Source organism: Chionomys nivalis, chromosome 8 (assembly GCF_950005125.1).
Source record: "Chionomys nivalis chromosome 8, mChiNiv1.1, whole genome shotgun sequence".
Lineage (NCBI taxonomy): Eukaryota > Metazoa > Chordata > Mammalia > Rodentia > Cricetidae > Chionomys > Chionomys nivalis.
Window position 1 is genome coordinate 85052390 of NC_080093.1, and position 15860 is coordinate 85068249.

Consider the following 15860-nt stretch of genomic DNA (forward strand, 5'->3'; position numbering starts at 1 on the left):
GTGGCTTGGGAACAGGGCGGATCACACCTCTAGGTCTCCATAAAACGTGACCACTACCATTTTGATTGAGCTCAGTTACCACCATCTTAACTAAGAACCAGGTCAGGTGACCAAGTTCCGCCATCTTTACTGAGGTATTCCCTGCCTGGTTCCCTGGTGTTGAATCTGTTACCTGTGTGTTTTGCACAGTGGCATGCCTTTGGTAGGGCCCACCAAGAGCATCCACTTTGCCCAATTCCTACTCATTCTGAGTGTTTGTGCACACATGTAATTTAAATGCACCTATGTTTAATTTACTGTTAATGCTATAATTGTCTGTTCATTGTATCTCATTCCAGACTACAAAGCAGTCTCATGTTTTAAATTGGTATGTACTTTTATGTTTCTTATAAAAATATGGTATATTTAATCCAACCCTGATTTAAAATATATTAAGCTGTTCTCTACTATTGTCAGTTCTGCCATTAACCTTCTATTGCAAGCAGTTTATTCTTCTTTCTGTCTTTTTGCGAGTGTAAATCTTACTTGTTAAGTTGAAAGCCAGTAAAGTCAAGCTCAGACCCAGCTCTCCAAATAGATTCTTTACTGTCGTTATACCTGATAAACAGCCCTCAACTGCTCAGAGATCTGGGGAATATAGCATTTAAATATTTAATTATTAATAAACTTTTCATAACAAAAAGAGACAGGTTGGCTCCTGCGGCGAACTCCCTGACCAGCAGGAAAAGACGATCACCAGACGAGGATTCTTCCCAAATCACGCTTTATTGGAGCCTCTTGGTTGAAGGGAGAGCGGAAGCGAGGGGCCCCGAGCGCCAAACGGCAGCTGCTTATATAGGGGGTAAGGGAACGAGTCGTGCCTGGATTGGCCGATGCGCGCCTGCTGATGCTCCTGGCCATGGGATTGGCCCTAAGCACATCATCGTCACTGCACATACGAGAGGCACGGTTCCACTGCATTGCCTAATATGGAGCTGTCCAGCAAGCGAGGCTGGGGCCAAGCGCCATCTTGTAATGGCGGCCACTCAAATTGGCTCCCAGCAGGCTCCCAGCAGCAGCACTCTATTTCCTCCAAAAAAAGACAAAAGACAAATGGGCATAGAACAAAGTCCATCGGCAATTTGTTTCAACTAACAAGTGCTGACAACTGGGCAAAACTGCCTTTCAACTAAACTGAAGATCTCCAGACATGGACAGAATTGCAGGAATAGACAGCCTAGCTACTCAGGTCAAGGTAGGCTTGTCTTCCTACAGATTTCTTAGCCCACAGGACGTTCTGGAGCCTGGCAGCCCCTGTGCTAAACAGCAAAAATCAAATACATCCTTCAGTGATCATGGAGGACCCTGAGGCTAACCAAGTAAATTCTCTGTCATTTTTTAATCAACAACTCAAGTAAAATTTTATCCTTCTCAAAGATCTCTAATGCAGTTTGGCAGCTGAGGTTTTGTTGCTTAAAAGGACAGCCTTGCAAAACAAATTTCAACAAGTACAAGTTTCCAAATCTCTCTTATGCGCCTTTCACTATGCAAAATGTCTGTCACAGTCATTCTGATATAAGTATGCTACTGTTAAAACTTATATTTTCACAAACCCAAAGAATTCTTATGAGTTCCAGAGAGTCGAATTGAAGGATCCACCTTAAACAGGTCTTTGTCCTCTGTTCTGCCAATACTTTAAGCAGGTGTAAGAGACACCAGACATTTCCATACCACAAACACCAGACAGGATCAAAGACACTAGCTACCCCAGAAGGTGACTAGCATCCAGCCTTCTCAGGTTCCCCCTACCAAGACAATGCCCACAAATAAGCAAGAAGCAATCTTGAGAATCCGCTGCCCCAATTTCTTTAACCTATTGTTCCCAACCTCCCGCATTTTTACTATAAAAAAGAGATGGGAATGTAATGGTCTGCTCTGTCCCTTTAAGAAACAAGCCCTACCCACTCCCCCCTCCCCGGTGCGGATCTTCCTTCCTTTTCCATCTCTCTCTTGAAGAGGCAGCTTCTGCCTGACTCCCTTCTCCCCACTTCTCCACCCCCCCCCCATTCTGATTCTCTTTTTCTCTGCTCTTTCCCCTTCTTTTCCCTTTCCCCTCCATAAACCACTAAATAAATATCCAACCTTACTCTGCATAGCGTGTCTATCTTCTGTCTCTCAACGCAGCGGCTGCAACTTCTTGTGGGACTTGCTGCCCTGCATGGCCCATGAGATACTCAGGGGCTCCCTGCCTGGGACTAGCTGCCTATGTACCCTCCATGGTCTTATGGCCTGCTGCCCACTGCCACCACTCAGGGACCTGCAGTGTTTCTGCTGCTGTGCCCCGCGGGGATCCACAGTATTTTATTTTTATCATAACAGCTATGAGGTAAGAAATGCAGTATTGGGTTTTTGCAGTGTACATATTTATTTTCTATTATTTATTAATAGTGCAGAAGATAAATATATCTGTAACAATAAGCAAAAATTACATCTAAATATGTAACAAAGGGCTCTGCTGATGACTTCTTTTAGTCCTTCCTCCTTATTCACTTGATACAAAGGACAAACCAGAAGTAAAATTCATTTAAGATGACTTCTGTGCTACTAAAATTGAATAGGAATAAAATAGCCAAACAAGCAGAAAACATGCTTCATTATTAAACAAAAACACATGCATGCTGTTATTGCTTTGATGACTACCATACTAAAGCAGTGACATCAGCAGGCTACCTGTAAAAATTTCTTCTTCATTTCATCAAAGATATTTTGTCTGCATCTCCAAAATACATCCTATGGCATATAAGAACAAAATTAATTTATTTAAAAAAATAAGTAAAATGAAAGCAAAAGACATTCTGTGATAAAATATATATAATTACAAGATTACACACCATCTGGGATTTATTCATAATTTATATTGCAATTGTAATGTTGTGTATCTGTTTTCTATGCATAATGAAAACCTATGGTACAGTGATAGTAAGGCTCATATGGAAACTGGCACATTTTAATAAGATTCACCTTTAAGATAAGCCTCTTACTATAGGTCCTTTTTTTTTACAACTAAGAAAATAAACACACACTTGTATGCAAAAGGAAATGAAAGTTACTAATAATCAAGAAGCATTTTCTTTAAATCATGAGTCTACAATATCCATACTTCTTCTATACACCTCTTGCCAGCTCCTTTGCTTTATAAGGAGAACATAATGAATTAAAGGCCATTTTGTCTTTACAACAGAAATATAATTCTAATAGCAGTAATCAGTTTTAAAACAGCGACTCTAGGGTTGGAGATGTAGCAGGAGGATCAGGAGGTCATGGTCTCCTCAGCTACATAATGTGTTCAAGGGCAGCCTGGGCTACAGGAGACAAAGTTAAAAAACAATTCTAAGATAGCAATCATCAGCAATATATGCCACACCAAAACCTTTTCCATTTTACAGTGACTCAGTTTCTATCCAAAAGAATCATTCTGTTTCATACACTTTATACTCACTTTTCTGTGACAGAACAATTAGTTTTCAAAGTGCAGGTTTGTTGTAATAAGAGCGGCGGGGCTGCGTCCCCGGCACCCAGCCGCCCTCATGGCTAGCTTATGCCCCGAAATAATTACACAGAAACTGTATTCTTTTAAACACTGCCTGGCCCATTAGTTCCGGCCTCTTATTGGCTAGCTCTTACATATTGATCTAACCCATTTCTAATATTCTGTGTAGTACCACGAGCTGGCTTACCAGGGAGAATCTTAACCTGCGTCAATCTGGAGTGGGAGAATCATGGCGACTCACTCACTCGGCTTCTTTCTCCCAGCATCCTGTCTGTTTACTCCACCCACCTAAGGGCTGGCCTATAAATGGGCCAAGGCAGTTTCTTTATTAAATGAAAGTAACTCCTCCATCACAGGTTGGTACAGAGTGTTGACTATATCTTTCACAAAATAATACCTGACCTGCAATCAGTTGTTAACACTGCTTTAGTTGCCTAGAATTTAACAGTGAACAAAGCTCTTATCCCCTGAAGGATTCATTATATAGTGAGAAGCAGGCCATTAACAACCCTGAGCAGTCAGGTACCTGTCACTCTTAGAGTCTTAGCATTTAGTTTTTTTTTTTTTTTTTTTTTGGTTTTTCGAGACAGGGTTTCTCTGTGGTTTTGGAGCCTGTCCTGGAACTAGCTCTTGTAGACCAGGCTGGTCTCGAACTCACAGAGATCCGCCTGCCTCTGCCTCCCAAGTGCTGGGATTAAAGGCGTGCGCCACCACCGCCAGGCGAGTCTTAGCATTTCTGACCATGATACCCAGACTGTTTTTCCCTTGATAGCTGTACCTTTTTTTTTTTTTCACTGTGGCTGTTTCAAAACATGTGCACCCAATTATTTGACATGACTCTTAGTAAAATCAGGAATCTAATGTCACGTCTTTTGAGCTGGGTCTCAGTGACTCCCATGCTCTACAACATGACTTCCAAGGTTGGTTTAGAAAGGACTTTAGAGGGCTGGAGAGATGGCTCAGTGGTTAAGAGCACTGACTGCTCTTCCAAAGGTCCTGGGTTCAATTCCCAGCAACCACATGGTGGCTCATAACCATCTGTAGTGAGATCTGGTGCCCTCTTCTGGCCTACAGGCAGGATACTGTATAAATAAATAAATCTTAAAAAAAAAAAAAAAAAAAAAAAGAAAGGACTTTAGACTCCTGGCTTGCTCTCAGATCCATGCTCTTACAACACATCTTTTAGGCTGGAAGGAAGCTAAGCAGTCAAAAGAAAAGGCCATATATAGATGTACTACTTCCAGTCCCAGTGAGATCCTAGCTGACAACTAGCATCAACAGCACACAGTCCGAGAACTCCTTCAGATGCTTCCAGCCGTACCCTTGCCTGGTTGATGCCATACAGCAGAAAACTTAAGTTAGTGCCACCTGTCTTGCCTAGGCTGCTACTCTATGAGGAAGAGTACTTATGTAAAGGAGACTGCTTCTTCGTTTCCCAGCTGCCCAGACCGGAATTACAACACTGTTTGGCCAATAGCTCAGGCTTCTTATTAACTAACTCTTACATTTTAAATTAATCCATTTCTATTAATTTATATTTTACCACGATGCTCATGGTTTGTTACCTCTTGCTTCTTGAGCTGCTACATGGTGTCTCTCTGACTCTGCCTACTCGCTCTATATATCTTTTCTGGCCTGGCTATATTCTGCCCTGCCATAGGTCAAAGCAGCTTTACCCATTAACCAATAAAAGCAACACATATACATCCCACATCATAGTTACATAGCTGAAGATAATCAGAACAGTTTACCTCTTGCCATTTTACCGTTATAATCTTGCTATCCCTCATCTTTTTCTCCCTCAAACATCTCCAGTTCCTGTAGCCACCTGAACAGCAGTGAACACTTCCCCTATTGCCTTCATTTCTAAAAATAATCTACTGTGAGTCAAGACATAAAGGACAGGACATTTCCCCCAACCCCCACTTAACCAAAAAAGAAAAAAGAAACCAAACCTTACATTCATTAAAATTGTTAGCTACTGATTAACCTTGGCCAGAAAGCTCTTTATAAGGAATGAAATAAAAAAAATCATATAACTATAAAAATTAACTGATGCACATGGCAGCAAGTCCAAAGCCAGTCTAATTTACAGAATGAGTTCCAGGCCAGCTTAGACTATATAAAACCACCCTGTCTCAAATAAACAAAAACACTTTTTAAATTTTTAAATTAATTTAACAGATGAATTACTTAAATATAAGAGCTAAAATATAGACTCTCTAGAACCAAATATACCTAGGAATTTGGTTGAGTAAAAGATAAACTTTTTAATCAGGTGTGGTGGTGCCTTTAATCCCAGCACCAGAGGAAGTGGAGGCAGGTGGATCTAGGTCAGTCTGGTCTACATAAAGTTTCAGGCCAAGTAGGGTCTTTTAGTAAATGGCTCCAGTATAAATACCCATTCCTTGAGGGGGAAAATACATCAAAATTTAAAGAACATCTTATGTCCTACATGAAAACAAACCCATTTCAGGTACACTAAAGACCTAAATGACAACACTACAGTTATAAATACTTTAGAAATTTTACAAAATATCTTTAAAATCTTAAGCTTGGAAGAATTACGTATGTTAAAAAGTTCAAAAATTAACATTAAGTTAGTTAAAATTGAAGATGTGTAGAATTAACAAAACAGAAAGGGCAAAAAGTTAAGACTTGGGAAACCATGTTCACAAAACATACAACTAAAAAGCCTAGTTCCTGAGCCATAACCAGCAAGTACCCTGCAGAGGGCAGGAATAGCTCTTTGGAAAAGGAGAGCTGACAAAGAAATGCTGAAATGTGTAAAAATATTAACAAAAAGACACTCAAATAATCACATTTCAAGACTTCTCATTCTCAGTGTGAATGTAAATTGATACCACCTTCAGGAAATTCTGACATTACATTACCTACAGAAAAAAAAGGCTTATCATACAACCTACCACTTTCACCATTAAAAAATTATTCATCTACCTTCCTGCCTATGGATTCATCCATCCATCCATCCATCCATCCACCCACCTATCTACTGATTATCTCCTGGAGAAGTTCCTGTTTTGAGTTACAGTAGATATACGTAGGAATGTGCAATTACCACTGCTTAAAATAGCACAAAACTGCAAACATCCCAAATGTGATTTGATGTGAACTAACTAAAAGTAGGTACCATCAAAATACAAACCAAGCTATATATTTTTAGCATTGTATATGTACTTATTTATATAATTTAAATCTTAAAAAAGAAAATTTTGGCAAATTTAACTAACATATATAAAGTAAAAAAAATTAAAGTACTATCCTCTCATTCTTCCTCCCAGTCATGAGATAAAAAGATAATCAAGGGAATAAAAGCAATTTGCTAAGCATCAGAACCCATGAAAATCATCTATGAAAATGTGTAGATGTATTTTTACTTTTAGTATATTTATGTATTTATTTTATATTTAGTATATTTATGTATTTTTAGTATAGCAAACAAAAAGAACAATTTGTCTATAGGAAATACATGCAAGAGGCAAAAAAAAAACAAAAAAAGCTAACACAAGCAAGATCATGTAATATTTACATACATCAACACACAAACCACAAGCAATTTGAAAGTGGTATATAAGAAAATGTAGGAAGGACAAGGATACCCTAATGGAGAAGATTTATGATAAATCCCAGCTTCTAAGACCCCTAGATATACTTCAGTCTATAAAAGAAAATGCTCAGAAGGAAGAGAAGCCTCTTAAAGTTAAAACAAAACACCAGCATTTATTTAGTGACTAAAGAGTATTGTAACAGCATTCAAGCTACATACAATACTCCAATCTTCAAAATATTTAATACTTTCAAATCCAACAAGTAAAAATTTTACAAACAAAAAAAAAAGGAAAGAGAAAGAAAGAAGGAAGGGAAGAGGGAAGGAGGGAGGGAGAAAGGCAGAGAAGCAGAGGGGTAGTACAATCCTTAGGATTGTGGCTCAGTCATCTGGTGTGAGTGAGTACAGACTAAAAACTCAGAAAAGATCTGGAAAGAAGCAGTTTCACTAAACAGGAAACTTTTAATGACCACACTATCACAGCCAATCATCCAAGAACAAAACTGACCCTGCCCCACACCCACCAACTGCCAAGAGGGACACTCACTTATATAATAAGGAGTCCCCAGCCCCTAATCAGGGAGGTGTTCAAAAAGACAGTGTGGGCAGACTGGAGCACCCTCTTCATTTCTCTATTGCAGAAGCCACGTGGGAAGGAACCAAGTATTCCCGTCTTTCCCTTCTAGGCAGGTGTCAGCCAGGTAAGGGCTGAACTTAATCATCACCCAGCAGTAACAAGGCACTTGACCAACAGCTGAATTTACAGTAAGTTTTCCAAAAATGTAACATCCTATAGTTGATGAAACTGCCTATAGACTCTGTGGGCTCAGCTGCTGTGGGATAATGCTCTGGTACACTGTAAAGATTTGTCACTCATTTAATAAAACATTGATTGGCCAGTAGCAGGCAGGGAAACCAGACTAAGAGAATTCTGGAAAAAGCAAAGTCAGAGACTCAGTCACCAGCCAGATGTAGAGGAAGCAAGACGAGAATGCCTTACTGAGAAAAAGTTCCAAGTCACATGGCTAAACACAGATAAGAATTATGGGTGAATTTAAGGCATAAGAGCTAGTTAGTAATAAGCCTGAGCAACAGGTCAAACAGTTTATAATTATTATCTTTGAGTGTTTACTTAGAACTGAATGGCTGTAGGAATAAGGACAGAAACGTCTGTCTAGACTTAGCCTAGGTCATGGTGACGTGGCTGAATGCACTAAGAACATTAGGATCATCAATAAATCCGGGGCTTACTGTGGTGCCATCCTTAGGAAAATAGTAAGAAAATTGCAATATACCAACACTCAAGAACAATTGCTTCTTCTATGACAAGACCAAGGTGAAGATATGGGCCTCTGGTATCTGGTACTACAGTCCCCACATGAAAACAATGCCTGGCCGGGCCTGGATCTGAACCACTTGTGCTGTCATAGTCAAGTCTGCTATCAAAAGACTGAGGAAATGAAAGACCATAGACATGCCTCTCCTAGAGTAAATGTGTTAGCTTACATAACAACAAATATACAATAAAATAATAAACCTGTTTATAAAGCTGGAAATTCTAATTCTAGGTACAGCAACAACAAAAACTGAAGAGAGCTAACCAGTAGATATTTGTTCATAACTGTATATTAATAACAACCCAAAAGTGGAAGAAGCCTAAGTGCCCCTCAGTGAGATAGCTTAGTGGGTAAAGGTGCTTGTTGCCAAGCCTTGATCCCTGAAATCCACATGGTATAAGGAAAATACAAGTTATCCTGATTTCCATGTGAGTACAATGGCATGTGTAGGCCCCCACACATACATACAAATATACAAATCTTTCAAAAGATGTTAAAAAATATAGCCATCTGTTTATTATGAAATCTTGGTGATATAAAAGACACATTTCACTCTTACAAATGCTCACATGCATATATTTATTTAGCTGTTCCCACTGAGAACTTAGAAGCAATGGCATATATCTAGCAGCAGGTACATCGGTGTCTTTGGTTTTAGTTTCTAGGATCCAGAAGTCTTGGTAGAAAAGTCTGAGAAAGTACAAAAAACTAAGTACTCAAATAAGTATTCAAGATATATCAAGAGAACATAAGAACCCCTTGTTGTTCTTATGGACAAATCTGGGTAATTCAAACATTAGCAAATGATTCACTTAATTTAAAAGTTAACATTAAAAAGATCACATATGGGCCGGGCGGTGGTGGCGCACGCCTTTAATCCCAGCACTTGGGAGGCAGAGGCAGGCGGATCTCTGTGAGTTCGAGACCAGCCTGGTCTACAAGAGCTAGTTCCAGGACAGGCTCCAGAACCACAGAGAAACCCTGTCTCGAAAAACCAAAAAAAAAAAAAAAAAAAAAAAAGATCTCATATGATACAGAATGGCAAACAAACAAGTAGGAAAATATCTGTTAATATATTCTGAAAATTTAAGCAAATGTGCCATATCGAAATTATATTAAAATACTGATGATCAGTAATAAGAATTATAGAGCAGTTATTATTGGCCTAGTATTCCTTAAGAACCCTTTAGAAAAATTTATTTTCAACAGCCAGATATGGTGGCACATGTTCTTAATAACCCCAGCACTTGGGAGGCAGAGACAGTCAGAGCTCTTGAGTTCTAAGACAGCTTGATCTACATAGAGTTTCAGGACAGTCAGGGCCACTCAGAAAAACCCTGTCTCAAAGAAAAAAAGAGAAAAAAAAAAAGAGTGGAAGTTTTAAAAACCAATTTTGAAAAAAAATAGTGCAGTAAAGACTTACTATTTTGGTAAAGTTTAATGGTACCCATTCCCCTGCTTTAATTTGCTTTCTAAATACAAATCCTCATATATAGAATTTTCTTAAAAACAAATAAAACCCACTCTGTGCCTATTCTAAAGTTTATAAAGTGTAAAGAAATTGTGGGTAAAGTCTGTGATAAATAAATTTTCTTTAGTTTTTTTTGTTCAACGCACCATGGTAGATTTTCTGATTTTAAACTAATAAGCATGTTATAAATTATGTCAATATATGGCATATATTTCCAAATTACATACCATAAAAACATTCAAGTAATAAAATACAGGCTGACTTGGATAAGGTATGCTTATAAATACTTTCATACCTGTTCTTTGTACTAGTGTTTTTATTCCTCAAGCAACTACATTCCATTGTCTTTGAAAATATTTGACATAGCCGGGCGGTGGTGGCGCACACCTTTCGTCCCAGCACTCGGGAGGCAGAGACAGGCGGATCTTTGTGAGTTCAAAGCCAGCCTGGTCTACAAGAGCTAGTTCCAGGACAGGCTCCGTAGCTACAGAGAAACCCTGTCTCGAAAAACCAAACCAAACCAAACCAAAACAAAACAAAAAAACCGAAAATATTTGACATAAACTTCCAGAACTCATGTTAATAATGTAGCTTATTTTCAGTTGCTGCAACTGATAGAACCCAGAACCACCAGCCCAGGGATGGCACCACTTAAAATGAACCATCAATCACTAATTAAGAAAATGCTCCACAGGTTTACTTATAGCTCACTCTTAAGGGGAAATTTTCTCAACTGAGACTCCCTCCGCGCTGGTGACTATACCTTGTGTCAAGTTGACATAAAACTAGCCAGCACAACTAGTATGCAAACTATTGAATTATGATGGTATATCTGACAACTAAATTCCAACCTACCAACACACACAACATAAATAATATTCAAAGATGGTTGATGTTTGGGTCATCAGACCAAGTATGTAATTTTACAATAATAAAGGAACAAGAGGCCCTCAGATAACTCCTAAGGTCAACCTGTCTGCTGCATGAAAACTACAACAAACATCATTTCTCCTCTGCTCATGGTCTTCCCATTGCTGCCTGCTAAATAAACAGTTCTAGCGTTGGGCATCGTTATCTACTAATAACGCACAAGTAACAAACTTAGCAACTAACATTATTTTCAAGAGGTAAAATACTAAGTCCTTTACCATTCCTGTCATCTGTGCTTCTGACTTCAGCTTAGGTATTTCTATGAGTTGGCTGTTGTTGACAAGAGTGACACACTTGTGATACAACTGACTTGTCCACAGGTTCTCAATGTTCTGTGTTCTAAAGGCTGCTTACCTACCTACTGTCTATTATACCATACTTTTATATTTTGTGGTGGTGGGGATTGAACTCAGAGGCAAGCACTGTAAGGTACACCCCAGCCCACCATGCATTTTACTTTAAAAAGGCATGGATGATAACTTAACTACAAGAGTCTTAGAATGCTCTGATTATGAAGGTATTCCGTTTCAGAAATGTTAAGATTTTTAAAATTAAAAGCTGTCCATCCTTATGACTGACCTTTGGCACGAGAGCACCTTGCTGAAGTCAGAGCACCTGGCTGGAGTCCTCAGGGCGATTATTACTTTTGTTTGGGTAATCCCTACACAATTCTACCCAGCTCTGGCTCAGGGTGTTCAAGATCAAGGTATCAGAAATGAACTTCTTGATAGCCGTCTAAATTCTAATAATGTTGCAGAATAGTCCTTTACACTGTGTGAAGATGTGTCACTGTGACTGGTTTAATAATAGCTAGACAGGAAGTATAGGTATGACTTTGGACAGAGAGAGCTCTGGGAGGAAGAAAGGCGGAGTCACCGCCCAGCAGAAAGCAGAATAGAGAGTAGAGTAAAGGTAACCTAGCCACATTAAAAACAAACAAGCACCTTGGGGGAGGGTTGAAGGGGAGAGGGGAGAGGCAGGGAGGGGAGCAGAGAAAAATGTAGAGCTCAATAATTATCAATAAAAAAATAAACTACTACCTGCTTAAAAAAACAAACAAGCAAAACAAAAGCACCCAAACAACAACAAAACACTGTAGATTAAAAAAATATGGGTTAAAATTTAAGTTATAAGAATTAGTTAGGAACAAGCCTAAAGTAAGGCCAAGCTTTCATAAATAATAAGTCTCTGTGTCATTTTTTGTGAGATGGCAGCCCAAAGATAAATTCATCTGCATAATAGTGTATCATAATGCCATGAGAGCCAGATATATCATTATGGAACTACCTCCTTAGAACAGGTTTAAGAAACACCTAATCCTTGACTATAATACCACCTATACTATCTCCAAATGCAAAGGATTATTCATAAAGAGAAAGCAGGAATTTTATCACACTGAAAAAATGTGAAAAGGTCTTTTGTTTTCATTTGCACAAACTTCTCACAAGGGCTAAAAAAATCAATCTGATAAGCAAAATTTGTATAGACATGTAATTGAATTAGAAACAACCTTTCTAGCCGGGCAGTGGTGGCGCACGCCTTTAATCCCAGCACTCGGGAGGCAGAGGCAGGCGGATCTCTGTGAGTTCGAGACCAGCCTGGTCTACAAGAGCTAGTTCCAGGACAGGCTCCAAAACCACAGAGAAACCCTGTCTCGGGAAAAAAAAAAAAAAAGAAACAACCTTTCTAGCTTATGTGATAATACTCCCTCATGAGACAGTTGGGAGGCAAAGATAGAAAGATTTCCGTGAGTTCCAGGTCAGCCAGGTCTATAGAGAGAGTACCAAGACAACCAAAGCTATGTAGAGAGACTCACTCTATCTCTACAAAACAAAACAAGCAGAAAAGCACTCAGATGAAGTTAAACTACTGACCTTTTTTTTTCTGATTCTCTAGCCATCATCCTTTTCATCAAACAGGTACTATGCAAATTCCTTTCTCAGAGAGCCCAGGAAATTATACTAGTGTCATTAAACTGTCACACTGACACTTTAGAATAGTCTCTTGTTCCCCTTTCTCTCTTGATTTTATCAAGCTCATTGCCTGCACAAAGTATGCAGGATTAGGTTTACTAAGAAACCAAATCAAGCTCAGGCAAAATTACACTGTGTCATTCATCATTAGAGAGATAAAAATCAAAATCACACTACTTCATACTAAGAGCTAAAATATGGACTTAAAAAAACAAACAATGAACAACAAGGTCCTGATGCTGCCAAGGAGCAAAGGTATGCCGAGTTCCTGGGGTTCTTGCACTTCCTTGACTAGGAACATGGTACATGCATTTCAGATGGGTTTGGCAGTTTCTTACAAAGTTAAATAGAAACTTTCCATACAAAAAGTATATCCTCGTCAACCTCATTCTCCTATTTCCTAGATCACAATGTGGAAATTTTATTCAGAATCATTAAAATTGTAGTAACACCTAGCTGGCATGGTGGTGCATGCCTGTAATCCCAGCATTCAGGGAGACAAGGTAGGCTGATCTCTGTAAGTTTAAGGCCACCATGTATAGTAAGTTCCAAGTCAGCAAAGGCTATAAAGTGAGACCCTGTCTCAAAAAACAAAACAAAACAACTGCAAAACAGAGAAATAACCCCAATGTCTATTAGCTGGTAAATATATAAACAAATTGTAACATTCAGGAACAAAAACAACCCCCCCCCCCCCCCCCCCCGAGACAAGTAACAACGTATCAATCTCTAAAGTGCCAGGTGGTGGTGGCCACGCATGCCTTTAATCCTAGCACTTGGGAGGCAGAGGCAGGCGGTTCTCTGTGAGTTCGAGGCCAGCCTGGTCTACAAGAGCTAGTTCCAGGGCAAGCTCCAAAACTACAGAGAAACTCTATCTTAAAAAATACAAAAGTAAAATAAAATAAAAAATAAAAAAGTGTCACACACTACGTGATTCCACTTAAAGATATATGGGGTACACAGCAAAACCTAAGGAAAGCAATCCGACTGGAGACAGCTAGGTAGGATCTGGCTGAGACAGAAGGCTGAATAGGAGAGAACTTCTCTAAGTTTTAAGGTTTTCTGAGATATCCTTAGAATATTATCCCCAATTAAAAACATTTCTGAGGGGTGCCACAGGAATCACTCTGATGTTGCTATACCAAGGTCACCCTCTAGTCCAGAAAGAAGTGGAAAACAGAGTTAATAGGGACTAGTACTCTATGTAAGGGTGTTTGATCTCTTGGAGCTGGAGGTACAGGAGGTTGAGGGCCTGCATGGGTGCTGGGAAGAAAACTCAAGTCCTCTTAAAGAACAGTATCTGCTCCCAATTCTGAGCCACCTCTCCAGCCCTGAATTCCCTATCTTATATATTAGGGCTCTTATCAAGCCCAAGGCTCACAAAGAGATTCAAGGAAAACACTCAGGAAATGGCAGTTGCAGAAACATTCGCCAGCACACTCCAATGTAGAAGGTTAAGAAAGAAGCACACCATCCTGGTCTGTGTGTGGCTTGCAGTGAAAATCAGAAGTTATTCTTAGCACACTAACTTCTCACTTGTAAAACTTCCTTACAGCAGCAGGTGAGAAACTGCTGAGGATTTCGCAAACAGATCTGGACATGACCCCACCACCAGACTGCAGCTGGTTTCATTTTCTGGAGGCAAGAGAGACCTACCTGGGTAGCCTACTCCAGATGTGTTATCTAAAGTCATCAAATAATAATGTCCAAGGTCATTCTAGCAAATGACTCTCTTGTAGAAATACACTAAAATGCAAAACATTTCATTAATAAACAAAAAAGCATCTAATTACCTTATTTCAAATGAAAAAGAAACTGGTGAGACATTAAACATTGTTTTCACAAGCAAGTTTCAGTAACTAAACTGTATAAAAATTAAGGTATTCTGTGAACTTCTAGAAAACAAACAAACAAAAAATTCTTGCCCCCTGATGTCTGTAAAATAAAAATCTAAAACCTTACTAGATAAAACAAAGCCTCTGGAACTTTTAGACACAGCCCGCCGGAACTATGCACCTATTCTCGGTCCAAGCATTGACCATAGTGCAACTGTCTGTCATTTCCTAAAATGCATTACAACTTTTTATGTTTTCAATGTTGTTCCCTGCAACTGACAGCTCTTCTCAGTCTCTGTATACTCATCCTCTAAGGTCCAGTTCAAACGTTATATTCTCTTAGAATCCCCCAAGTAAAACCAGCTGTTCCCTTTTACGGCCCCACAGTATCCCTGGAGTGCGCATTTGTCTGATCACGTCAATCTCTCTTTTAGGCTAGACTGGCATCTAGAATGAGGCCATTTCTTATATTTGCAACTCTGGTTCTTGACAGGTGTTAGCTCCAGGTTTGAACTGGATGAAATCCTCAAAAGTAAGAGTAACAAAGATCTTCATTAAGAAAATATAGAGTATATATATATATATATATATATATATATATATATATATAATTAAATAAGTATCACCTGAGACAAAGGAATTTATAAGTAAAACTACAATTTTTTGGTTATACTAAAAATTTCTCTTAAATCATAAACATGATCATTACATTCTGGATCTGAACTATCCCCTGAAGGTTCTTGGGTTAAAGGTAGCCCTGGTAAGATGACTGGAGACTCTTCACCATCAATTGGTTCATCAATGGATAGATTTTTAGTACTGCCAATTAGCAGAAACCAGAAGATGAGACTTCCTGGAACACGGGAGGCATTTTTGTCTGTTTTAAAACATTGTCTCTTGTGGTGATTTTTGTTTGTATTTTAATAAATAAAGCTTGCCTGAAGATCAGAGTACAGAGTTAAGTCACTAGAGTCCAGGTAGTGGAGGCACACACCTTTAATCCCAGGACTCTGGAGACAAAGAGGCCTGAAGGCAGACAGATCCCTTTGAGTTCAAGGCCACCCTAGGAAACACTTGACTGTTCCAGTCCCAAAGAGAAACAGAGCTCATACAAAGGTGATCTCAGCACTTGGGATCACACGCCTTTAATCCCAAGGAAGTGGAAACAGGAGTGATATGGTTGGGCAGAGAGGAATATAAGGTACTGCATTCAGTCT

The 15860-nt window shown here is 39.1% G+C and overlaps 1 protein-coding gene across 2 annotated transcripts in view; it reads right to left on the reverse strand.

The window, feature by feature from the left end:
* Positions 1–15860, reverse strand: part of Usp47 (ubiquitin specific peptidase 47) — a 100421-nt gene that overhangs the window by 72188 nt on the left and 12373 nt on the right. Inside the window, exon 2 of one of the 2 annotated variants that reach the window (XM_057779508.1) lies at positions 2710–2769. The exons of the other annotated variant lie outside the window; for it this stretch is intronic. Coding sequence (XP_057635491.1) covers positions 2710–2769 — 60 coding nt within the window. The remainder of the gene's footprint in view (positions 1–2709; positions 2770–15860) is intronic. 2 annotated transcript variants of the gene reach the window in all.